Here is a 27,801-nt window from a genome sequence, read left to right as displayed (position 1 = left end):
GTTCACCATCTCACATAGCAGTCACGCATCAGTATCGAGCGGGTGGCCTATACAGCAAATCGGCAGGGGCCATTCCGGAAGACGACAGCCGGAAGTTGTGGCACAGCTGCTGGGCCAGCAGGCGGCAGCGAGAGGCCACTGTCCCTGTGGACCCACTTGCCTCCGTGCAATCACACGGCGACCAAAGGGTCCGGTTGCATCCTGGCTGCTACACGATACGACTGTGCTACGGCAGTTCATTCCCAATGAGCTTTCTGGGCCAGATGCCGACTGCAGTAGTGATTCGTCAATCAAAGTGTCGTTAACCGTCAGAGTGTTAGACGCCATAGTCTATCCAGCAACTTCCTCTGTGTGGACCAGCCTGTGCCACTAATGGGCTTCACCGAAGCGAGGCCTCTGTACAGAGGACGTGTGTGGATTTTGCTGTTGGTCGTCATGCTGCTTTGTGTTATTAACTATTGCATTCCAAAACGAACTACCTTTGATATTTCTTGAGGCAATCAACGCAGCAGACAGTTATTGTGCCATTCGAATGTAATTCTGACCGAACCACGTGCTGTCGATGTAACAACTTGCTCCAAGGAGAAGAACTTACTTAATGTGTTTACTAGTAAACCTGCTCTGAATTTTTTACGTGAGATTCGTTCTTATTGCGCCTCCAGTGGCGCCGTACGTATCAGTTTTAACTATCTATGTACAACTAAGGCCGTGTCGCAGCTAATAAAACATCAAACAAAATTCTGGCACTAAATATTGGATCAAAATCCTGCTCAGTAATATTTACTGCAAGTATGCCTGGCAGTTAAGCTTGGAGGTATAGAGACATAAAGAAACAAAAGGAAAAGTCACTATACCACAGATAGAAATGGGCGCAGAAATGTTTTCGCACTGTCATCTCTTCCAGTTAAACGTCAATTAGTTCTCCATAAACCACAAACCGATGTCTTCACTACTCTCATTGCATTATATTCCACTTGCTCCAAGGTGACAAATATGTAGACTAGAAGCAGAGGTGTCTTTTACCGTGTTTCGTACTTAGCTAGAGATCTGGAAAATGACTGGACCTAGGACACAACCCTGTGGTATTCTCACTTCACAGATTACTGATATCAGTTACTACCTGCCTTCCGCATGGAACACGCCTATCTCACCACTGACTACTAGTGTTAGACACATACGGTTACTGTCAACAACTATGGGCCTGAAGATGATATTGTAACAACATCGAAACTAGTTGCCAATAATACCAACACTTTAATATAGCTGAAGGAATTACGTCGTTCTTAACATAAGTAATAAATGATACTGGTCAAATAGTCAGCCTGTTTAGTAATTACTTCCTACCAGAAGCTCAGATGATTGGCACCATACAGTTCAATGAATAAATCAATAGACTATAATTACAAAAGAAGCAACAGCCTTGATGTACACATGTAGCTGAATCGTAATTACTCAATGCTCTCTCAGATAAACTAAGAAATCTTACAGAGTTGGTAATATCTCAAATACATCGTGGCCGAATTCCTGTTCTCTCTCTCTCTCTCTCTCTCTCTCTAATATATATATGTGTGTGTGTGTGTGTGTGTGTGTGTGTGTGTGTGTGTGTGTGTGTATGCAATATGTTCGGTTAAATTTGTGATGCTTAGCAATTACAGCCTAATAAGATGGATTATCTGATTTCCAGATTCCCTTACACGATATCTATTAAAATAAATGTTACTAGTTACCGACAAATCTTCCAGCTTACCTCTTTTCGACGGCAGTGGGACAGAGAGTATGTACACAGGAAAAATAACACTCCTACCCTAAAATAACGGACTCTGTCTCAGTTTGGATCTAAAAGAGACTCACCACAGAATATGCCGCTTTTAAATTCACTAATCAGATTATACAGAAATTTAAATGACAAAATGCTGACGACTGGTAGTCTCTGTGACTGGTGTAAAGCATTTGAGTGAGCATGTCACGAAATTTTAAATTCAGCAACTGGAAATATAAATAAAATTTTCTTCAAAATTAATATCTAGTTCTGCGCAGACTGTCTGTAACTAAACATAGATTTAAAAAAGCCATGCATGCAGTTCTTGGCTGTACAAGGCCTGACCACGCCATTAGAAATAATTCGTGAACGTAAGGCAGCAACGAAACAGAATATTCTAAATCCTTAAGTATTTATATTAGTATGAACTTTAACTGGTAGTCACATGTTTCATATCTTAAATTTTTGAGCTCTGAAACTTGTGTGTTATGGATAATATCAGAGTTTGGAGATGAAAATGTCTAAACGTTGAGATGTGTTACACCATCATTTTCTAGTGTCACTCGTCATTGAGGAAGAAAGTGCTTGTACCACAGACTCATGCAATAAGTATACTACGTGGAGCCTGGAACAACTGGTACGCGGCTATTTAAACAAATAGACGTACTGACAACAGCCTACGTTTCTTTGACGGTCGTTAAACAAACGTCGGCCGAAGGTCGGGAGACGAAACCCAACAGACGGTACTCAGCAGTTTTGTATATTGATAGCAGCCTCATAGTGCACTTAATTCCTTATGTAGCTTTCTTGCCAACAATGACTCGCAATTACAGTAGCTTTCATAAATATAACATTGGATGAAAAAAATGAGTTACAGTATCCTACAATCAGCCTTTGTGCGACATAGAAAGGAGTGCAGTACATAGCAACATGATGTAAATGTAACTTCAAACATAAACTAGGATCTCATATGCTTCATAACTACTCCATAGCAAAATTTCCGAATGTATATTATTAAAATTGTGTGTACGAAGATTGTGCGTGTGCGTGCGTGTGTGTGTGTGTGTGTGTGTGTGTGTGTGTGTGTGTGTGTGTGTGTGTGTGTGTGTCTGTGTGTGTGTGTGTGTGTGTGTGTGTGTGTGAGGGGGAGAGAGAGAGAGAGAGAGAGAGATTTAGAAACAGGCATGTGTACGGTCTGCATATTGTCTAATTTCATTGAGAAAATCTGTTATAGTTGTCAAACTGACTGTTTCTGTATCATCGCAGATACGATCGTTGGCACGTTGCTGATAACTAAATTAACAGCGACACATACATGCACAATGATGAGCCAAAACATTAGAACCACCTGCTTAATAAATAAACTTGTCCTAACTGGGATTCTCAGTCATAACATTTTTTTGAAAGACGTCATCTTTCCACCAGTAATTTTTATAAGTTTTTATTACACTATTGCAATTTCGGCCTTAGGCCACTATCAAGTGCTGATATTAAGGCTTCGATCCATGTCAACGTAATGTAAGCTGACACATTTGTATGTCGTTGTCAGTACTGTTAAATACACTCGTGACGTTGGTACACAGTGCGAGCACGCGTATTCAAACATCGTAAAACAACATAATCTGTAAGCTCACATGTTCGTTAAACCATCACCAGTCACAAATGCATTACACCGCAGCCGCAGACTACTGTTTGCAGGCTACCTGCTTAATAGCTCTTTGTCCGCCTTTGCAAGGAAATACATCACTGATTCTATTTATCAGGGATTCGACAGTTTGTTGGTAGGTTTTTAGAGGTGTGTGGCGCCCGATAACAACCCACGTGGGTTCCATAGGATTTAGATCGGGCGAATTTGGTCGTTGAGACATCAACGTGAGTTCACTACAACGCTCCCCAAACCACTGTAGCACAGTTATGGCTCCGAGACATGGACACTTATACTGCTGAAAGATGATGTCGCCGTCAGGGAAGACTTTAAGCACGAGGAGATGCAGGTGGTGGTGGTTGGCAGCTGTCGGCATGTCTTCGATTACGACCACGGGTCCCCAGGATGTCCCCCGTAGCGCAGTTCTGCTCCCGGCGGGCTGCGCTGCGCGTTTCGAGCCGCTGTTCACCTCGATGGCGGCGTTTGCGGAGAGGATCACCGACCCAGTGTAGCAAAAATGTGATTCACCCGAAGAGCTGACACAGTTTCATCGATTGGCGGTCGATTTACGATGGTCCCATGCTTGCTGCTGTCGTAATTGACCATATCGTTGGGTCAACATGTGAACACACAGGAGTGGTCTGCTGCGGAGCTCCATGTTCAACAATGTACGACGAACTGTGCTCTCATACACTTGTGCGTGCACCAGCGTTGTGCCCTTTCTGCAGATATGCCACAAATCACCATTTATCATACTTTACATAACAGACACGCCTACGAACGTCTCGTTCTGTGAATAATCGCGGACGTCCAACCATTTAGCGCCTAGTGGTAGTTTCACAGTCCTTCTATCTCTTTCCGTAGGTGCTCACGACAGTAGCACTTGAACATTCTATCAGATTCGCCGTTTTCGAGATACTCGTTCAGAGGTAATAATAATCTGTCCTAAGATGCCATGTTTCACTACAGGGTTTCACCACACAAATGATCAGCCAATACCAGCAAGTACCAGGCTCTTCATCTATGCCGATGACACAGCAGTAGCTGTTCAGGGGCCAGCCTTTAAAGAAGTAGAGGGAAAACTGTCTCTAACAATGGATGAATTCTCGAAGCACTATGATGCCAACCACCTGAAGCCCAATTCCAGTAAAACTCGAGCGAGCGCCTTCCACTTACGAAACTGGGAAGCGCAGCAATAGCTGGACATCACATGGCGAGGAGAGCAACTGGAACATTGCCCGACACCAGTCTACCTAAGTGTCTCGCTGGACAGGGCTCTAACGTACAGGCAGCAATGTCTAAACGTGAAACAGAAAGCCGTTGCTCGCAATGGGATACTTAAGAAGCTGATTGGCAGCAGCTGGGGAGCCAACCTGCACCTCCTAAGGACTTCCGCACTTGCGCTTTTTGTATCAGCAGCTGAGTATGCTGCTCCCGTGTGGAACGCTTCAGCTCATGCTAAGCATGTCAATACTGCGGTCAGAGATACTGCAGGGATCATCTCAGGATGCTTGAAGCCAACACCAGTGCACAAATTGTATCCGATTGTTGGAGTTGCCCGAACCAGTATCCGGAGGGCTACAGCTGCAGACAATGAGAGAACAAAGCAGGAGAATGACAGCCGACATCCTCTGTATGGTCATCAGACAGCAAGATCCCTCCTTAAATCCAGCAAGAGTTTCCTTGCTAGGACTGCGCCACTGGAGGGAGCAACAGACACAATTCATCTTGCAACATGGAAGAGCTCACCGTCCGTAGACGTATCACCAAAAGAAGAACTAGCTCCGCGCGCAAACCTACAATACTCTGTATGGAGGTCCCTCAACCGCCTAAGAGAGGGCGTCCCCCGATGCAAGACCAATGCGAAGAAATGGGGAATCCTTCCAGCATGTGTAGACACCTCTTGCGACAGCGGCGTGAAGAAGATCCAAGCCACCTACTTGTATGCCCCCTCCTGGACAACCCATGCACAATATAAGATGTTTATGAAGAAAATGACAAAGCTATTGCAGCTGCTATGTTGTGGAAATGCTGACCGGACACGGAAATGAAATGAATGAATAATCTGTCCTTTGACAAAATCGTTTATCTCAGTGAATTTCCCAATTTCCGGCCCATATTTCCGCAAAAAGGTGGGAATTTAAGGAGATGGGACCTGGATAAACTGAAAGAAAAAGGGGTTGTACAGAGTTACAGGGAGAGCATAACGGAAAAATTGACAGGAAAGGGGGAAAGAAATACAGTAGAAGAAGAATGGGTAGCTTTGAGGGATGAAATAGTGAAGGCAGCAGAGGATCAAGTAGGTAAAAAGACGAGGGCTAGTAGAAATCCTTGGGTAACAGAAGAGATACTGAATTTAATTGATGAAAGGAGAAAATACATAAACGCAGCAAATGAAGCAGGCAAAAAGGAATACAAACGTCTCAAAAATGAGATGGACAGGAAGTGCAAAATGGCTAAGCAGGTATGACTAGAGGACAAATGTAAGGATGTAAAGCCTTATCTCACGAGGGGTAAGATAGGTACTGCCTACAGGAAAATTAGAGAGACCTTAAAGAGAACCACTTGCATGAATATCAAGAGCTCAGATGGAAACCCAGTTCTAAACAAAGAAGGGAAAGCAGAAAGGTGGAAGGAGTATATAGAGGGTCTATACAGGGGCGATGTTCTTGAGGACAATGTTATGGAAGTGTAAGAGGATGTAGATGAAGATGGAATGGGAGATACGATACTGCGTGAAGAGTTCGACAGAGCACTGAAAGACCTAAGTCGAAACAAGGCCCCGGGAGTAGACAACATTCCATTAGAATTACTGATATCCATGGGAGAGCCAGTGCTGACAAAACTCTACCAAATGGTGAGCAAGATGTATGAGACAGGCGAAATACCCTCAGACTTCAAGAAGAATATAATAATTCCAATCCCAAAGAAAGCAGGTGTTGACAGATGCGAAAATTACCGAACTATCAGTTTAATAAGTCACAGCTGCAAAATACTAACGCGAATTCTTTACAGACGAATGGAAAAACTGGTAGAAGCCGACTTCGGGGAAGAGCAGTTTGGATTCCGTACAAATGTTGGAACACGTGAGGCAATACTGACCTTACTACTTATCTTAGAAGAAATATTAAGGAAAGGCAGCCTACGTTTCTAGCACTTGTAGACATAGCGAAAGCTTTTGACAATGTTGACTGGAATACTCTCTTTCAAATTCTGAAGGTGGCAGGGGTAAAATACAGGGAGCGAAAGGCTATTTACAATTTGTACAGAAACCAGATGGCAATTACAAGAGTCGAGGGACATGAAAGGGAAACAGTGGTTGGGAAGAGAGTGAGACAGGGTTGTAGCCTCTCCCCGATGCTATTCAATCTGTATATTGAGCAAGCAGTAAAGGAAACAAAAGAAAAATTCGGAGTAGGTATTAAAATCCATGGAGAAGAAATAAAAACTTTCATGTTCGCCGATGACATTGTAATTCAGTCAGAGACAGCAAAGGACTTGTAAGAGCAGTTGAACGGAATGGACAGTGTCTTGAAAGGAGGCTATAAGATGAACATCAACAAAAGCAAAACGAGGATAATGGAATGTAGTCGAATTAAGTCGGGTGATGCTGAGGGAATTAGATTAGGAAATGAGACACTTAAAGGAGTAAAGGAGTTTTGCTATTTAGGGAGCAAAATAACCAATAATGGTCGAAGTAGAGAGGATATAAAATGTAGACTGGCAATGGCAAGGAAAGCGTTTCTGAAGAGGAGAAATTTGTTTACATCGAGTATTGATTTAAGTATCAGGAAGTCGTTTCTGAAAGTATTTGTATGGAATGTAGCCATATATGGAAGTGAAACATGGACGGTAAATAGTTTAGACAAGAAGAGAACAGAAGCTTACGAAATGTGTTGCTACAGAAGAATATGAATTCCAGAGTAATCATGTAGATAGGTAGATCACATAACTAATGAGGAGGTATTGAATAGAATTGGGGAGAAGAGGAGTTTGTGGCACAACTTGACTAGAAGAAGGGATTGGTTGGTAGGACATGTTCTGAGGCATGAAGGGATCACCAATTTAGTTACTGGAGTGCTGGGTGGAGGATAAAAATCGTAGCGGGAGACCAAGAGATGAATACACTAAGCAGATTCAGAAGGATGTATGCTGTAGTAGGTACTGGGAGATGAAGAAGCTTGCACAGTATAGAGTTTCATGAAGAGCTGCATCAAACCAGTCTCAGGACTGAAGACCACAACAACAACAACATTTTCGCTAGGGAGATCCCCCATCCATCTCTCCTGCGCTTACATACTTTTCATAGCACATCACGTCACCAGGCGGCATATAACGTCGCGGTGGACAGTGGTCAAAGCTTTGGCTTTGGGCTTATCAGTGTGTAACACGACACGTAATAGTTGTGGAGAATACTGTTGCTTATCAATTTCAAGCGGAATATACTCAGTAAAAATACAATCCACACGAAATATTAATGGAACACTAAATTTTCTGTTAACATTTGCTGGAACAATGCCACAAGATCAAGTTACAGATAGAAATTTCAAATTGATTCCGTATTTCTAGATTTCCAGAAGGCTTTTAACACTGTACCATAGAAGCGGCTTGTAGTGAAATTGCGTGCTTATGGAATACCGTCTCAGTTACTTGAGTGAGTCCGTGACTTCCTGTCAGAGATGTCACAGAACGTAGTGACTTACGGAACGTCATCGAATAAAACTGAAGTGATTTCTGGTGTTCCCCAAGGTAGTGCTTTGGCCCTCTGGATATGGAACACCATATCTACATAAATAATGTAGGAGGCAATAAAATATGGCATTTCAGTCTTCTGATAGCAATTTTTTATTTTCAATTACCGGTTTCAGGCTAGCTGCCTATCTTCAGATAATATACAGGGCTATTACAAATGATTGAAGCGATTTCATAAATTCACTGTAGCTCCATTCATTGACATATGGTCACGACACACTACAGATACGTAGAAAAACTCATAAAGTTTTGTTCGGCTGAAGCCGCACTTCAGGTTTCTGCCGTCAGAGCGCTCGAGAGCGCAGTGAGACAAAATGGCGACGAGAAAGCGTATGTCGTGCTTGAAATGCACTCACATCAGTCAGTCATAACAGTGCAACGACACTTCGGGACGAAGTTCAACAAAGATCCACCAACTGCTAACTCCATTCGGCGATGGTATGCGCATTTTGAAGCTTCTGGATGCCTCTGTAAGGGGAAATCAACGGGTCGGCCTGCAGTGAGCGAAGAAACGGTTGAACGAGTGCGGGCAAGTTTCACGCGTAGCCCGCGGAAAATTGTCTCATGCCACAACTGGAGACCGACAGCGCCGACTTCATCTTTCAACAGGATGGTGCTCCACCGCACTTCCATCATGATGTTCGGCATTTCTTAAACAGGAGATTGGAAAACCGATGGATCGGTCGTGGTGGAGATCATGATCAGCAATTCATGTCATGGCCTCCACGCTCTCCCGACTTAACCCCATGCGATTTCTTTCTGTGGGGTTATGTGAAAGATTCAGTGTTTAAACCTCCTCTACCAATAAACGTGCCAGAACTGCGAGCTCGCGTCAACTATGCTTTCGAACTCATTGATGGGGACATGCTGCGCCGAGTGTGGGAGGAACTTGATTATCGGCTTGATGTCTGCCGAATCGCTAAAGGGGCACATACTGAACATTTGTGAATACCTAAAAAAACTTTTTGAGTTTTTGTATGTGTGTGCAAAGCATTGTGAAAATATCTCAAATAATAAAGTTATTGTAGAACTGTGAAATCGCTTCAATCATTTGTAATAACCCTGTATTTGTGGTGTGCGTACTGTAAGACCTTCGGTACGCACACCATCAGAATATTTGACTTGTCGCTCTAACGAAGTAGGCGAGTGTCAGCAATATGTCTCGTGGTCTTATCGTGGCGTGTTTATCTTCTGCCGTTAGGTCAGACGATAGAAATGCCACTTGCACGCTTAGAGTAGCAGATTGATGGTGACCAACTTTAAACAGAACTTGATTAATTTTCACACACATTTATTAAAATAATAACAAGCATAAACATTACGTAACTTGATTCTGGATGATATTTACAATTGACAAACTGAAGTTCCTTTGGTCTTGGTACGTTAATCTTATTCTCATATATCTCTGATACTTGACAAAGTGTCTATACATTTATCTTCATGGCTATGTAGAGGAATATCATAATCTTATTAGGCGCAGACTGAAACTTGACTATAGACTGGTACAGACAAATGCAGACTGGTACAGACTGGTGCAGACAAATGCAGAGTAATGCAGACTGGTACAGACTGGTGCAGACAAATGCAGACTGACTAAACGGAGGGCTGTACACTCGTTATAATACCTCGAGCGTTCAGGTATCACTGCGCGAGTGTGATCAGTGAGGAGAGAAGATTCTACGTTAGCAGCAATCTCATTGGCTGCGTTACATATTAATACGCCGATCGGCGGAAGCAGAATTTGATCCGTCTCTAAGGCAGCGCCATCTCGTAGTATGGAGACGGACGAGCGCTGCACCTGCGCTGTGGTGCTTAGCGGGGCGCGGTCTAGTGGGAAAGTTGTGTACGCGCTGACTACACGGAACTATGTACACAACAATATTGCAGTTACAGAGTAACTTGTCACTACAGAACTATCTGTTCTCTGTCATAGTTATGACAGAGAACCGATAGTTCTGTAGTTACTCTGTAACTGCAATATATGATCTGAAGATGGGCAGCTAGCCTGAAACCGGTAATTGAAAGTAAAAAATAGCGATCAAAAGACTGAAATGCCATATTTTATTTAATGAACGATGGCAGAAATCCCATTAAGACAATCATGTCCAGTTTTGATAAATGTAGGAGACAATCTGAGCAGCCGTCTTAGATTGTTTGCAGATTATGCTGTCGTTTATGGGCTAGTCATCAGAAGATCAAAACAAGTTGCAAAATCGATTTAGAAAAGATACCTGTATGGTGTAAAAATTGGTAATTGACACTAAATAATGAAAAGTGGGAGGTCATCCGCAGGAGTGCTAAAAGGTTACACGATAAATCATTTAAGTCTAAAAGCCGTAAAGTCAACTAAATAACTTGGGATTACAATTGCGAACAACTTGAATTGGAAGGAACACACAAAAAATGTTGTGGGTAATCCGAACCAGAGACTGCATTATACTTAGAAAATGTAACAGATCTACTAAAGAGACTGCCCACACTACGTTTGCTCGTCCTCTTCCGGGGTACTGGGATCCTTACCAGATAGGATTGACGGACTACACCAAAAAAGTTGAAAGAGCAGCAGCACGTTTTGTATTAACGCGAAATAGGGGAGAGAGTGTCTCTGAGATGACACAGGATTTGGGAAGGACATCATAAAAGGAAAGGCGTTTTCCATTGCGACGAATCTTTTCACGAAATTTTAGGCACTATCTTTTTCCTCCGTATTTTGTTGACGGCGATCTACATAGGGAGAAACGACTATCATAATAAACTAAGGAAAATCAGAGCTCGCGCGGAAAGGTATAGGTGTTGTTTTTCCTGCGCGATGCTCAAGAGCGGAATAATAGAGAGTTATTGTGAAGATGGTTCGATGAACCCTCGTCCAGGCACTTAAGTGTGATTTGCGGAGTATCCATGTAGATGTAGATGTAAATGTACAAGACCTCTCCTCGTTATTCTAACCAACGATTGTGTTTTCATCTCTGCATTACTACTGAAACCTGCATCCATTTGCACCAACTTGCTGTAATCACTTGCTTGTCTCCCTCCCCCCCTTTGTCCGCCGCTCGTGGTCTCGCGGTAGCGTTCTCGCTTCCCGAGCCCGGGGTCCCGGGTTCGATTCCCGGCGGGGTCAGGGATTTTCACCTGCCTCGAGATGACTGGGTGTTTGTGTTGTCCTCATCATTTCATCATCATCCAGGAAAGTGGCGAAATTGGACTGAGCAAAGGTTGGGAAATTGTACGGGCGCTGATAACCACGCAGTTGAGCGCCCCACAAACCAAACATCATCATCATCATCATCCCTCCCCCCCCCCTTCGCCACCTCACCCCCTATCCCTTCCATTACCAAATTCACAATTCCTATATCCCTTGGCGTGTAATCTACCAATTAATCCTTTCTTTTCGTCAAATGGTGCCGTAAATTTTCTTCTTCCCCAATACAGTTCTGTGCCTCCTCATTAGTTATTCGAATTATGTTATTCGACATTCTTCTGTAACGGCGGATTTCAGAAGCTTCTATCCTCTTGTTGTCTCAACTTGATATTTAGAAAAAAAAGCTCGATAGCATTTAAATTTATATTCGATGGTAATAGATTTCTCCTTCTTAGATTCGCCTTTCCTGCTATTGTCAGGCTGTTTTACATCTGTGGTCGCAGCTCCTCTGCAGTGTAGCGTTCCCTCTAGCGACGCAGGTTGCTCAGGGCAGCCTAATCGCCAGGCGGAGCGAGAGTGCAAGCAGTCAGATCAGCCAGTCACAGAGGTCGTAGCTGTTTTGCACGTCAGCGACCAGGCAGAGCAGGTTTACATCAGTGCGCGAACCGGGATGCCTGGCGCGTTCCGTGGTTTTACAGGCAGTACCAGATCCGTCGCGCTCAGAAGTTCCATCGCTTCTCATTCTCGAGGAGCATAGACTTGTTCGTTGGGCGACGACCAGTCTTACGTAAAACTGGCACCCCGGGACAACGCAAGACATCCCCACGGAGCAGTGTTTACATGGGGAAGAAGATAGTCGTAATCACTGATATGGACTGAACGAGAAACTGCTATGGGCTAAGACTATTTTTAAAATGATCACTATAACCCTGGGTATTTGTGATACCGAATAAATGAGTCTTTGCGCTTAGACCTTGTAGTTGTTTCACTAGCTGTAATATTCATGTGGATGAATGCCTGATGATGTTTGTTAGGAGTACCGTCCCTGTATTCGTGCACATGTAGAAGGCATCTCGTCGGATGGTGCCAAACTGCAGAAGTCACAGTAGCCACGTCGATTGCCGATGAAGTGAAAGTACCACTGCCTCGCTGATGAAATACAATGGACTTAGAAAAGTGTGTGAAAAGAACTGAAGGACCAATGGTTTAGAAAACCTCATTATCGAGACAATTTAATGTATTAGAAAATTTTAAATAATTTGTGCATTATTTTAAAACTTTTGTGGCTGGCTTGTACGAAAAGTAAAATGGCTAACCAAATTTTTCCATGAAGAAAAAATGAAATAACAGGCCTCTGTGTCCAATATATTTTCAGATGACGCAACAAATCGACATGATGATGCAAGCACTACACCTTTTGCTGATTATCAGGAACTAGCAGGAATGGCTGCTGAAGAAAACTGGCTGAAAAAGGACACGGATAAGAGGAAGTAAGGAGAATGATGCAGGCATTCCATCCGTTTGAACAGAGGTAGGAAAGTGATAAATTACGTCGCCTGGATGGAGCAGCATTTCGCAGAGCGCAAAACAACAAGTGAAGAAGAGTCTTTTATTGTTTAATGCTGCAGCATAAATCTGTAATATAGTACAACAATTGTTTATGAACAAGAATGCAAGCACATTAAGCTGAACAAAGATTAAAGGCTGTCACAGTATTTCCTCCTCCTATCGGTAGCATGCCACATATTTTACAGAGCATACAGGAAAGCATATCAGACTTCTAAGGTATGGGATGTTGCGCTCTAGGATCTAATAAGAGATTGTAGATTTAAATGTGAAAATCCTGAATATTACCTGTCATATGTTTGTACGGCACTAAGCCACATACCAATAGTATATGTTCATGACGCCAGTTTGAGAAACGACGTAATTAGATCCATAGACCTAATTGATGTTCTATGAGATAAGGAATGCCTATGCACCTAAAATCAAAGCTATACCACACAACAGTGGGTCCAGCTGCATTATATGCTACCACTAGTCGGCCCGCACCTGGAAGTGCTGAGTACTCGCTACGTACCACGGAAATGCGGATACTGAGAACATCACTTGGCATTTCCGTGCTCGGCCACATAAACACCACAACGATTCTACAACTAGCTGATGTGTGGCTCCAATCACCGAGAAGATGCAAGGACGGAGGCTTGTGTGATGTGCACACAACGTAGGAGCACCACCGACTTCAGTCACCAGATCACTGTCGAAGGCCAGGTACAAAGAAGTAAGTAAGACAAAAACTGTCGAAGGCCAGATACAAAGAAGTAAGTAAGATACAAAGAAGTAAGTCCACAGCATTTTCTACGTGTTCTTGCCAATTTAAGTTGTTCATACGTAGTTGTAATTGCAAGGTATTTAGTTGAATTTACGGCCTGTATATTTGATTGATTTATCGTGTAACCGAAGTTTAACGGATTACTTTCAGCACTCACGTGGATAACCTCACTTTAGCCAATTGCCAATTTTCGCACCATACAGATATCTTTTCTAAATCGTTTTGCAATTCGTTCTGATCTTCTGATGACTTTTCTAGACACCATTATCCGCAAGAAACCTACTACGGCTGCTCAGATTGTCTCCGAAATCGTTTGTAAAGCTAACGAACAGCAGAGTTAATATAACACTACCTTGGGGAACGCCAGGAATCACTTCTGTTTTACTCGATGACTTTCCGTATTCCATAAGAACGCAATTTCACTACAAGCCGCTTGCGGGATACGGAATCAATTTGAAATCCGTTGTCAATAGCACTCAACGCTTTGTGTGAGTAAAGAGCTAGCTGCTTTTTACAATGACGATGCTTTCTAAATTCATGTTGACTTTGTGTCAATAGACCATTCTCTACGAGGTAATTCATATTGTTCGAACACAATATATGTTCTGAAATCTTCTTGCATATAGACATTAATGATGCGAGCCTGTAATTTAGTGGATTACTCCTACCACCTTTCTTGAATATTGGTGTGACCTGTGATTCTTTTCACTCTTTGATTACGGATCGTCAGTCGATCGAGCTGTCGTACTTGACTGTTAAGTACGAGGTTATTGCACCAGCATACTCTGAAAGGAATCTAACCAGTATACGGTTCACGCCAGAAGACTTGGTTTTATTAAGCGATTTAAGTTGCTTCACTACTCCGAGGGTATTACTTCTAAGTGACTCATTTGGCAGCTGTTCTTGATCCGAATCCTGGAATACTTGCTTCGTCTTTGGTGAAGGAGTTAGAGAATGTTGTGTTTAGTAACTCTGCATTTGCAGCCTTGTCATTGATAGTATTTCCTCTGCTATGGCGCAAAGAAGGCATTGATTGTGTCTTGCCGCTAGCAGACTTTACAATAGATCAGAACTTCTTTGGATTTTCTGCCAAGTTTCGAGACAATGTTTCGTTGTGGAAACTATTAAAAGCACCTCTCTTTGAAGTCCGCGCTAAATTTTTGAGCTTCTGTAAAAGATCTTCGGGATTTTGCGTTCGTTTACATTCCACATTCTTTTTCCGTTCTTTCTGCAACAGTGTTCTGACTGTTTTGTGTACCATGAGGGATTATTTCCATCGTTTGTTAATTTACTTGCTTGAATTCAAGCCACATCTGGTCGACACTTACATTGTTTGTTTGGAAGGAGTGGGATTGTTACTCAAAAAGCTGTCAAGTGAGTTTTTATCTCCTCTTTTGAATACATATATTTTTTGTTTATTTCCGGAGGATTTGGGAGTTACAGCAGTCATTCTCGCTACGACCACCCAGTGTTCACTAATCCCTGTATTCATTTTGATGCTCGTTATTAGCTCAGGATTATTTGTTACTAAGAGGTCAAGCATGTTTTCACAATCGTTTACTATTTGAGTGGGCTCATGAACTAATTGCTCAAAATAATTTTAAAGAACGTGTTCAGCACAGTTTCGGATGATGTTTTATGGTACCTCCGGATTTAAACTTTTATTGTCGCCAAAATATCTAGAATAAATTGAGATCACCACCAACTACAATCGTGAGACTCAGGTACATGTTTGAATCTTTCAGCAGTTGTATCATCAGAGTTGGCAGATAGGTAAAAGGATCGAATTATTATTTTATTCCGGTTGCCAAGAATGGCCTCTACCCATACCAACTTATAGGAACCATCTACTTCAATTTTAGGAGACACTGTCGAAAACGCAAGAAGAGCCTGTAATAAATTAGATTAACACGCAGAGATTCAAAAACTAAACTACCAAAGCACACAGATGAAACTATATGATTCGCTCCTGGTTAAGAACTCTTAAAATGTCGCAAAATCGGGTACTTTCCTGCTGCTGCTCTGTCTTGGTCGACGTCTCCTCAATGACTGACTGGCTAATGCCAATGAGCGATCACTAACTTTCAAAACAAACTAAGAAACGATTGTCGACAGGTTCTGTGAAACTATACTGTAGACACTGACGAAAAAAGAAGAAGTGTGTGTAATCAATTAGATTAACATGCAGAGATTCAAAAACTAAACTACCAAATCATGCAACAATGACAAGATAAATCTAATAGAATTAAAATTAAATGAATCTCGTACTATGTATCAAAAACTTGAACCAAGTGGTTTTTGTTACTATATCGAGTACATCAACAGGAACTATAAAGATCTAGTCATATATCACGGAACAAATTGTCATAAAAAAATTAGTTCATTTTATGAGGGTTGGAACTTGAATAATGGCCACTATTTATTTGCAGCTGTTGCCACTGTTAAAGTTCCAAACCTCGTATGAAAAAAGAAGTTGAAGAAATGTTTCTTAAACTGTACAAATGAGACCATTGATGACCAATCAAGACATGTAAGATCTAAAATATGCTAATTATGTAGACATCATTATGGAAAAAATAATGAAAAGATTCATCAACATGATCATTTAAAAGTGAAAATGTATAAATACATTTGTAATTTATGTAACTGACAACTGAAACTTTTAATTTTGTGCCAGTTTATTGCACAATCTCTCATGATATGATTCTCATTTGATCATAAAAGAACTCAGTTGTGCCACAATAGTTTTGGCAAGAATACAGAAAATTTAAAGATGGGGTTTATTCGTACATTCAGATTCATGACTTCAAGCCTTGACAAACTTTCATCACATTTGAAAAAGAACCAAATTTCGAACATTAATTTTCTCCAGAAAATCGAGTCAGTCAAGTTATTTTCCAGAAAATCTAGTGAGTCAAATAATCAAGATACAATTATACGGCTAGTGGAAGGAATTTTAAGAAACAGTTTCCATTGAGACAAGAATTTAACAGTAAACTGAATGATTGTGAAGGAAATGATGAAGATTATAACCATACAAAATTAGTTTGGAAAAAATTTAATACAAAAACTTTTATCTCATCTGTATCTTAAACCTGATGTTCTGTTGTTGTTTTAGAAAAAATTGTACAAAAACATGCGATTTGTCCAGTCTGGTACTTTACTGTACCTGGTTTAACTTGAGATGGACTGTTAAAAACGACTGGACAACCACTTGAATTATTACATTATTACAATGTTATTCTTATGGTAGAAAAAGGAAAAAGAGGTGGTAACCCCAATGCTGTAAAATATATGTGAAGGTAAATAACAAACGCATGAAAGATTATGATCTGAAAAAGATACCAAACTATTTAGCATATTAAGATGCAGACAATGTGTGTGGATATGCTACGAGTCAATATTCACCATATGCTGGATTTGAACAATCTAGAATTTTTTAATTCTACAAAAGTAAGTGAGATGTCAAACACCTCCAGTATTGGATATATATTTGAAGTAGATCTAGAATATCCTAGAGAACTGCTTGATTTACATAAACATATAAGCTCCCAAAACTAAAATTGTGCCTCAAACTAAAGAAAATAAGTTGATAATTACTTTGATTGATAAAAATAGCAGTTCCCTACAGAAACACTATCTATCGTTATGAATGAAGATAACAAAAATACACAGAGATTTCTACAAATTGAGGAATAATTCAGTACTTGGAAAAATGTTAGAAACAGAGTGGATATAAAATTAGTTTCAGATGGAGGTAAGTGTGATAGACTTGATACAAAGCGTAACTTCAAAGAGCGAGTAATATTTAATGAAACTTTTGCTGCAATTCACCTGAATAAAACTGAAATTATCTTTAATAAAGCAATTCACATTGATATGAGTATGCTTGGTTTAAGTTTTAGGAGAAATGAATGTAATGGAAAAATAATGGAAGAATTTTGTGGTTTGTGAGCAAAATTGTGGGACTATGAAGTTGGCGACAAGGAGAAAAAAAATCAAAATGAGTCAAGAAACTTGTTGTTAAAAATAAGATAAGCTTAGAAGATTAAAAAGATTGTTTGTTTAATAATATTGAAGAATACAGGACTCTAAATTTAATAAGAAGCATTGAACATAAAATCTGTTCAGCTAAGGTAAATAAAAAAGCATTGAGTCCTCATGATGATAAGTTATATTTTTGATATCTCTTCAACAGTTACAGACTTTTTGTTGCTGTTTTCTCAGTCGTCCCATATATGTAGAAAAATTTAATACTGAAAATAAAAAAACTAAAATTAAATTTTCTTAATAAATATTTATTCCATATAAATGTAGCCCCTAGACTGAAACCTCAACAATGAAAGCAATTCTAATGTGTTTAAAATAATTTGCGAGCTAGGAGTAAATGTTTTGTATAACATTACTGGATGTGAATATTTTAAAACTAGATATGGGAGGAAAATTGTACTAAGTTTAATAAGAAGTTTAAGATTCTTTTACCAGACAGTTATTTAAAACTAATAACTCACAGGGATTTTCAGGTTTTTAAAGATGGACAGATTAATGTAATGGTTTAAAGACAATTAAGAATACTAACAATGAATTTTTAGCTTAACTAAAATTTTTTAATATTATTGCTGTTACCTGCTGTTATACTGGCGTCATATTTTTCTCTACCAAGTGCACTCAATGCACCCACTTACTACTGATTGAGGGTGGTCCATTGATAGTGACCGGACCGAATATCTCACGAAATAAGCATCAAACGGAAAGACTACAAAGAACGAAACTCGTCTATCTTGGAAGGGTAAACCAGATGGCGCTATGGTTGGCCCGCTAGATGGCGCTGCCATATGTAAAACGGATATCAACTGCGTTTTTTAAAATAGGAACCACCATTTTTATTAAATATTCATGTTGTACGTAAAGAAATATGAATGTTTTAGTTGGACCACTTTTTTCGCTTTGAGATAGATGGCGCTGTAATAGTCACAAACGTATAAGTACATGGCATCACGTAACATTCCGTCAGTGCCGACGGTATTTGTTTCGTGATACATTACCCGTGTTAAAATGGACCGTTTACCAATTCCGGAAAAGGTCGATATCGTGTTGATGTATGGCTATTGTGATCAAGATGCCCAACGGGCGTGTGCTATGTATGCTGCTCGGTATCCTGGACGACACCATCCAAGTGTCCGGACCGTTCGCCAGATAGTTACGTTATTTAAGGAAACAGGAAGTGTTCAGCCACATGTGAAACGTCAACCACGACCTGCAACAAATGATGATGCCCTGGTAGGTGTTTTAGCTGCTGTTGCGGCTAATCGGCACATCAGTAGCAGACAAACTGCGCGAGAATCGGGAATCTCAAAAACGTCGGTGTTGAGATGTTGAGAATGCTACATCAACATCGATTGTACCCGTACCATATTTCTGTGCACCAGGAATTGCACGGCGACGACTCTGAAGGTCGTGTACAGTTCTGCCACTGGGCACAAGAGAAATTACGGGACGATGACAGATTTTTTGCACGCGTTCTATTTAGCGACGAAGCGTCATTCACCAACAGCGGTAACGTAAGGCAGCATAATATGCACTATTGGGCAACGGAAAATCAGCGATGGCTGCGACAAGTGGAAAGTCAGATATCTCGCCGGGTTAATGTATGATGCGGCATTATGGGAGGAAGGATAATTGGCCCCCATTTTATCGATGGCAATCTAAATGGTGCAGTGTATGCTGATTTCCTACGTAATGTTCTACCACTGTTACTGCAAGATGTTTCACTGCATGACAGAATGGTGTACTTCCAACATGATGGATGTCCGGCACGTAGCTCGCGTGCGGTTGAAGCGGTACTGAATAGGATATTTCATGAGAGGTGGATTGGTCGTCGAAGCACCATACCATGGCCCGCACGTTCACCGGATCTGACGTCCCCAAATTTCTTTCTGTGGGGAAACTTGAAGGATATTTGCTATCGTGATCCACCGACAACTCCTGACAACATGCGTCAGCGCATTGTCAATGCATGTGCGAACATTACTGACGGCGAACTACTCGCTGTTGAGAGGAATGTCGTTGCATGTATTGCCAAATGCATTGAGGTTGACGGACATCATTTTGAGCATTTATTGCATTAATGTGGTATTTACAGGTAATCACGCTGTAACAGCATGCGTTCTCAGAAATGATAAGTTCACAAACGTACATGTATCATATTGGAACAACCGAAATAAAATGTTCAAACGTACCTACGACCTGTATTTTAATTTAAACCCACCTGTTACCAACTGTTCGTCTAAAATTGTAAGCCATATGTTTGTGACTATTACAGCGCCACCTATCGCGAAGCGAAAAAAGTGGTCCAACTAAAACATTCATATTTCTTTACGTACTGCACGAATATGTAATAAAAAATGGGGGTTCCTATTTAAAAAAACGCAGTTGATATCCGTTTGACCTATGGCAGCGCCATCTAGCGGGTCAAACATAGCACCGTCTGGTTTCCTCCTTGAAGCTAGAGAATTTTCGTTCTTTGTAGTTTTCTCGTTTGACGCTTATTTTGTGAGATAGTTTCGTTCTTTGTAGTTTTCTCGTTTGACACTTATTTCGTGAGATATTTGGCCCGGTCACGATCAATGGACGACCCTATATATATATATATATATATATAGAGAGAGAGAGAGAGAGAGAGAGAGAGAGAGAGAGAGAGAGACAGACAGACAGACAGACAGACATTTCCGTGCTCACAAAATTAGGCTGATGGAAAGAGCTCGTGACTGCACTCAGTGTATGCATTTATCCATTTACTACTCAGTATATATATATATATATATATATATATATATATATATATATATATATATATATACAGGGTGAGTCACCTAACATTACCGCTGGATATATTTCGTAAACCACATCAAGTACTGACGAATCGATTCCTCAGACCGAACGTGAGGAGAGGGGCTAGTGTAATTGGTTAATACAAACCATAAAAAAATGCACGGAAGTATGTTTTTTAACACAAACCTTAGTTTTGTTAGCACGTCTGAACATATAAACAAATCGTAATCAGTGCCGTTTGTTGCATTGTAAAATGTTAATTACATCCGGAGATATTGTAACCTAAAGTTGACGCTTGAGTACCACTCCTCTGCTGTTCGATCGTGTGTATCGGAGAGCACCGAATTACGTAGGGATCCAAAGGGAACGGTGATGGACCTTAGGTACAGAAGAGACTGGAACAGCACATTATGTCCACATGCCAACACCTTTTTATTGGTCTTTTTTACTGACGCACATGTACACTACCATGAGGGGTGAGGTACACGTACACACGTGGTTTCCGTTTTCAATTACGGACTGGAATAGAGTGTGTCCCGACATGTCAGGCCAATAGATGTTCAGTGTGGTGGCCATCATTTGCTCCACACAATTGCAATCTCTGGCGTAATGAATGTCGTACACGCCGCAGTAGATCTGGTGTAATGTCGCCGCAGGCTGCCACAAAACGTTGTTTCATATCCTCTAGGGTTGTAGGCACATCACGGTACACATTCTCCTTTAACGTACTCCACAGAAAGAAGTCCAGAGGTGTAAGATCAGGAGAACGGGCTGGCCAATTTATGTGTCCTCCACGTCCTATGAAACGCCCGTCGAACATCCTGTCAAGGGTCAGCCTAGTGTTAATTGCGGAATGTGCAGGTGCACCATCATGCTGATACCACATACGTCGACGCGTTTCCAGTGGGACATTTTCGAGCAACGTTGGCAGATCATTCTGTAGAAACGCGATGTATGTTGCAGCTGTTTGGGCCCCTGCAATGAAGTGAGGACCAATGAGGTGGTCGCCAATGATTCCGCACAATACATTTACAGTCCACGGTCGCCGTCGCTCTACCTGTGTGAGCCAGCGAGGATTGTCTACGGACCAGTAATGCATGTTCCGTAGATTCACTGCCCCGTGGTTTGTGACACCCGCTTCATCGGTAAACAGGTAGAACTGCAACGCATTCTCTGTTAATGCCCACTGAGAGAACTGCACTCGATGATTTAAGTCATCACCATGTAATTGCTGATGTAGCGACACATGAAACTGGTGAAAGCGGTGACGATGCAGTATGCGCATGACACTACTTTGACTCAGTCCACCGGCTCTCGCAATGTCCCGTGTACTCATGTGTGGATTCATGGCAACAGCAGCTAACACACCAACTGCACCCGCTTCTCCTGTGACGGGCCTGTTACGGACCCGTTTGCGTGCTACGACCATACCTGTTGCATACAGTTGACGGCAGATCTTTTGCAATGTGCGGCACGTTGGATGCTCTCTGTCCGGGTACCGTTCTGCATACACCTAGCAGGCTTCAGCTGCATTTCGTCGACACTCGCCGTAGATGAGTATCATCTCCGCCTTTTCAGAGTTGGAATACACCATGGTCACAGTTCCTACAATACTACACTATCACATACGTCTGGTAACACGGTGTACTACAGTTGGTCTGCGTGCGGAGACGAATGCAGAATAACAATAGCAGCAAGCGCTACATGCGGACACTGCGACAGCTAGAGCAAACCACAACAGTGCACTACAGCCACACTCGTAAACACGGTCGTCATCGTAAACATGTCCCTGCAGATGCTGCTCGCCGACCGTGGCCCGTGTTTGTAACAACACGCAACTGAACGTGGGAGGTTTCAAGCGTCAACTTTAGGTTACAATATCTCCGGATGTAATTAACATTTTACAATGCAACAAACGGCACTGATTACGTATTTGTTAATATGTTCAGATGTGCTAACAAAACTAAGGGGGTTCCATTAAAAAAAACAGTAGGTTTGTGTTAAAAAACATACTTCCGTGCACTTTTTTATGGTTTGTATTAAAGAATTACACTAGCCCCTCTCCTCACGTTAGGTGTGTGGAATTGGTTCGGCAGTATTTGATGTGGTTTACGAAATATATCCAGCGGTAACGTTAGGTGACTCACCCTGTATATATAATTCTAAGAATAATTAAAAAATAAATGTGTAGGAAAACGGCGCATATACACTCCTGGAAATTGAAATAAGAACACCGTGAATTCATTGTCCCAGGAAGGGGAAACTTTATTGACACATTCCTGGGGTCAGATACATCACATGATCACACTGACAGAAGCACAGGCACATAGACACAGGCAACAGAGCATGCACAATGTCGGCACTAGTACAGTGTATATCCACCTTTCGCAGCAATGCAGGCTGCGATTCTCCCATGGAGACGATCGTAGAGATGCTGGATGTAGTCCTGTGGAACGGCTTACCATGCCATTTCCACCTGGCGCCTCAGTTGGACCAGCGTTCGTGCTGGACGTGCAGACCGCGTGAGACGACGCTTCATCCAGTCCCAAGCATGCTCAATGGGGGACAGATCCGGAGATCTTGCTGGCCAGGGTAGTTGACTTACACCTTCTAGAGCACGTTGGGTGGCACGGGATACATGCGGACGTGCATTGTCCTGTTGGAACAGCAAGTTCCCTTGCCGGTCTAGGAATGGTAGAACGATGGGTTCGATGACGGTTTGGATGTACCGTGCACTATTCAGTGTCCCCTCGACGATCACCAGTGGTGTACGGCCAGTGTAGGAGGTCGCTCCCCACACCATGATGCCGGGTGTTGGCCCTGTGTGCCTCGGTCGTATGCAGTCCTGATTGTGGCGCTCACCTGCACAGCGCCAAACACGCATACGACCATCGTTGGCACCAAGGCAAAAGCGACTCTCATCGCTGAAGACGACACGCCTCCATTCGTCCCTCCATTCACGCCTGTCGCGACACCACTGGAGCCGGGCTGCACGATGTTGGGGCGTGAGCGGAAGACGGCCTAACGGTGTGCGGGACCGTAGCCCAGCTTCATGGAGACGGCTGCGAATGGTCCTCGCCGATGCCCCAGGAGCACCAGTGTCCCTAATTTGCTGAGAAGTGGCGGTGCGGTCCCCTACGGCACTGCGTAGGATCCTACGGTCTTGGTGTGCATCCGTGCGTCGCTGCGGTCCGGTCCCAGGTCGACGGGCACGTGCACCTTCCGCCGACCACTGGCGACAACATTGATGTACTGTGGAGACCTCACGCCCCACGTGTTGAGCAATTCGGCGGTACGTCCACCCGGCCTCCCGCATGCCCAGTATACGCCCTCGCTCAAAGTCCGTCAATTGCACATACGGTTCACGTCCACGCTGTCGCGGCATGCTACCAGTGTTAAAGACTGCGATGGAGCTCCGTATGCCACGGCAAACTGGCTGACACTGACGGCGGCGGTGCAGAAATGCTGCGCAGCTAGCGCCATTCGACGGCCAACACCGCGGTTCCTGGTGTGTCCGCTGTGCCGTGCGTGTGATCATTGCTTGTACAGCCCTCTCGCAGTGTCCGGAGGAAGTATGGTGGGTCTGACACACCGGTGTCAATGTGTTCTTTTTTCCATTTCCATGAGTGTATATATATATGGTAATTTTCCTGCTGGTTTACTTTTTAATTGTTGTTATATATATGTATATGCACAAATGTACGTGAGCAGGAAATGATTATATATATATATATATATATATATATATATATATATATATATATATATATATAATTTGCAGGTTCAGGATTATTTTTTCCGTAGCAATAATGACATATATAACGAAAGTCTGAAGGGCGTTTGTGACTTATGCCCTTTTTCTTAGAGTAGACCACGCGCCCACGCACTCACCGCTGCTGCGGCAGCGCGGCCAGCTCGTGCACGGCGAGCGCGCCCTGGTCGCGGTGCGGCTGGCGGGCGCCCGCCTGCGCGATCAGCTGCGTGTCGGTGACGCCGGGGCACAGCGCCACCACCCGCACGCCGGTCCGCTGCCAGTGGAACTGCGTCTGCAACGCCGCCACCGGCCGGCAGCACAGCATCAGACACGACCCGCTCACAAAACACGACACACACTCGAGCAATCTGACCACAGGCCGGCCTGGGTGGCCGAGCGGTTCTACGCGCTACAGTCTGGATCCGCGAGCCGCTGCGGTCCCAGGTTCGAATCCTGCCTCGGGCATGGATGTCTGTAATGTCCTTAGGTTAGTTAGGTTTAATTACTTCTAATTTCTAGGCGACTGACGACCTCAGAAGTTAAGTCGCATAGTGCTCAGAGCCGTTTGAACCAATCTGACCACATCTCAAAAGCCTGAATAGCGTACACTGCTGCAAGACACGGAGGAAGACAGTCACAGGGGAAGGGGGCCGACAGAATACTGGAACATACTTAGTTGCAATATCCACAGTGCGAACCAACTTGCAAGATTGTGCGACCGTACATTTAATATTCTGCAAATTATTTTCTATTTATTTTTATATTTCTGTATTGTTTATAATGCACAATCGGATCGGCTGATGCTATCAAGCACCACTTACCAACGATTCCTGTAACACTGCAAGTCTGAGAGTTCATTGCATCTGAGTTCTCACAGAAAGTGCAATATGAGCAATTTCCTCCTCGGAAGCCACTGTTGCCTAAAGAGGCGCTGGGAAGAAAGTTGTCCGGTTTTCCAGGGGCGGATATTTACTGCGCTGAGAGAGAGCAGAGAAAGAAGGTGTGGCAGTTTACGAGGCTGGAGGCCGCGTAGCCCCCAGTATGTCGACTGTGCGGCTGGGAGAGTGCACTCTGGTGGACCACGAAAAACATTTCAGAGTAGTGTACCTAGGAGAAGAGCGTCGAGGGTGGATCAACGCGAAAAGACGTTCTTTTCAGCGCACAGAAAACAGTGAGGTGACAGACGTCGGTCGCTAGTTGACATCCGAGGAATGTTTTAGTGCAATGTGATGGGTCACACTTTCTACCAAAAACGAGAGGTCCGTATTTGATTGGCGGAGTGACAGGTATGTAGGACGCTCAAATCTTCTCAAAAGAGTATGAGCTACAGGGAATTGACTGGCACATTTATGACCGATGTTGTGGGAGCTATGTTTCTGTAACGGCAGCTGGGATTCATCGCCTCAGTGGCAATAGAAGACACCGTGTGCCCAGGACGGAGCAGCTGTATAGAGTTGAGATACATTACTGCAGCGATATGCTGAAGACACTTACGTCTGGATATCAACCTAGAGATATAGCCGGTGAGAGCCACAGCGGGGAGTCTGACGGTTAGACTTTGAGAAGTGTTTATTTTGCCACAGGGAGCGTGCGAAGTTTTCTCACTATGAACAGAGTTGTATTCTGTTTACTGGAATGCCGAGTCTTTATCTCTGTGTGGAGTCTGACGTACACTGAACACTTTCTTTGCTCCTGAGGCGAATTTCTTCATCCGGCTAGTGATAAACCAGACATCCTTACTCGTGTTCAGGCTTGTGCTGAGATAATTTCGGCCTTGCGATTTGTGTCCGCTGTGTAGGCAGAGGATAATAGGCGCCCCAACCAACAGATCATCGGTGCAGTATAGCTCCTGACTCTACTTAAAAAGGTGATATCTCCACTTCGGTTCGGCGGAATGGGAAGTACTCACAGTTAATGTGTTGCGTTCCTTTTGCTTGTCCACTGAGCTCTTCCTGTAAGTCGAGTCACAGTATGGGTCTCCCGTTCCTCACCGTTATTCAATATCAGCCGCTATTGTGTCAACCTAATGAACGAGGGTGCGGTGAAAAGAAAGTCAAATGCATGTTCTAGCAATCTCTAAATTACATTTAGCCTAGAATCTGACATTGTGTTCTTCATATTTACACAATTTTTGCAATATATACATTTTTCGACAATAAATAATTTACTTTGTCCAAGTTATCATTCATCCTTGCAGCATCCCAACACCAATAATTGGTCTGATCTGGTCAACTGAAGTTAAGAAAAACCACAACACGACACTTCGTTTTACGGAAATCCGTAAGTATAGGTTGTCAGTGGCAAGGACGGTTCAATTATTTGTAGATGTTACAATTACACTGAGGAGAAAACTTTAGGCAACCACATATATAAACGTTATACGTTATAAACAAAATGGGAATTTACGTAAAATAATAGTGATCCTGGTGAAGGATCGTTCACAAAATGACAGCTTTCTTACGTTGTTAGGGAATTATCCTTTCAGTGCATAATTTGTAGTTCAGCAATTTTGAAGGAGGATTGACCAGTAGCTCAGTGATAAAATTTCATTTCTGTTGTATGGAACTACAACTAGCTTTGTTACAATTCCAATTTGTGTATTGTAAATTCAAGGGGTAGAGTTTCTGTGGTGTTCAAATCTTATCTTTTCCTTTCAGAATTTCTTTAGTGAATTCTGACCCTACGTATTATTTCTTACGATGTTTTTTTTGTTGTTATTTGTGTTGTATATTAAGTTATTGTTTCATTACTACAGAATTTCGTGTAGTCCGGGATGACAGAAAGTTGGAATGCCGTAATGAGTCGGTAACAAATAGCTATGCTCAGACACATTTAAAGTTCAGATGGTGAGTAGTAATATATGTGTCTCGGGATTATTTTCATTATTGGTATGTATGTTAGGAGAGTACGAATCTGTGTTGATGTTGACGTGATGTATGGTAGGTAATGCTAACTAACAGAGTAAATCAGGAAACAGCGACGTATACTCAACTAATAAAGGTGATGGGATGGCGACGTGCACGTATACAGATGGCGGTAGTATCGCTTGCACTAGGTGTAATACGGCAGTCCATTGGCGGAGCTCTTGTCTGTGCTCAGTGATTCATGTGAAAACATCTCCGACGTGCTTATCACTGAACGACGTGAATTAACAAACTTTGGATGCGGGATGGTAGCTGGCGCTAAGCGCACGGGACATCTCCTTTCGGAAATCGTTGGGGAGTTAAGTATTCCGCGATCCACAGTGGCAAGAGTGTGCTGAGAATACCAAATTCTCAGCACGGCCAACACAGTGGCCGCCGACCGCCACTTAATGATCGAGAGCAGCGGCGTTTGCGTAGAGGAAAATGGTTCAAATGGCTCTGAGCTCTATGGGACTTCGGAGGTCATCAGTCCCCTAGAACTTAGAACTACCTAAACCTAACTAACCTAAGGACATCACACACATCCATGCCCGAGGCAGGATTCGAACCTGCGACTGTAGCAGTAGCGCCTCTCCCGACTGAAGCGTCTAGAATAGCTCGGCCGTTTGCGTAGAGGTGTCAGTGAAAGCAGACAAGCAACACTGCGTGAAAGAACGACAGAAATC

At 42.8% G+C, this 27,801-nt stretch overlaps 1 protein-coding gene across 1 annotated transcript in view; it reads right to left on the bottom strand.

The window, feature by feature from the left end:
* Window positions 1–27,801, bottom strand: part of LOC126092937 (15-hydroxyprostaglandin dehydrogenase [NAD(+)]-like) — a 137,958-nt gene that overhangs the window by 3,696 nt on the left and 106,461 nt on the right. The window contains exon 5 of the mRNA XM_049908668.1: window positions 24,350–24,504. Within this exon, the coding sequence (XP_049764625.1) occupies window positions 24,350–24,504 (155 nt within the window). The remainder of the gene's footprint in view (window positions 1–24,349; window positions 24,505–27,801) is intronic.

Source organism: Schistocerca cancellata, chromosome 7, assembly GCF_023864275.1.
Source record: "Schistocerca cancellata isolate TAMUIC-IGC-003103 chromosome 7, iqSchCanc2.1, whole genome shotgun sequence".
Lineage (NCBI taxonomy): Eukaryota > Metazoa > Arthropoda > Insecta > Orthoptera > Acrididae > Schistocerca > Schistocerca cancellata.
This window is presented reverse-complemented; position numbering and strand designations above follow the sequence as displayed.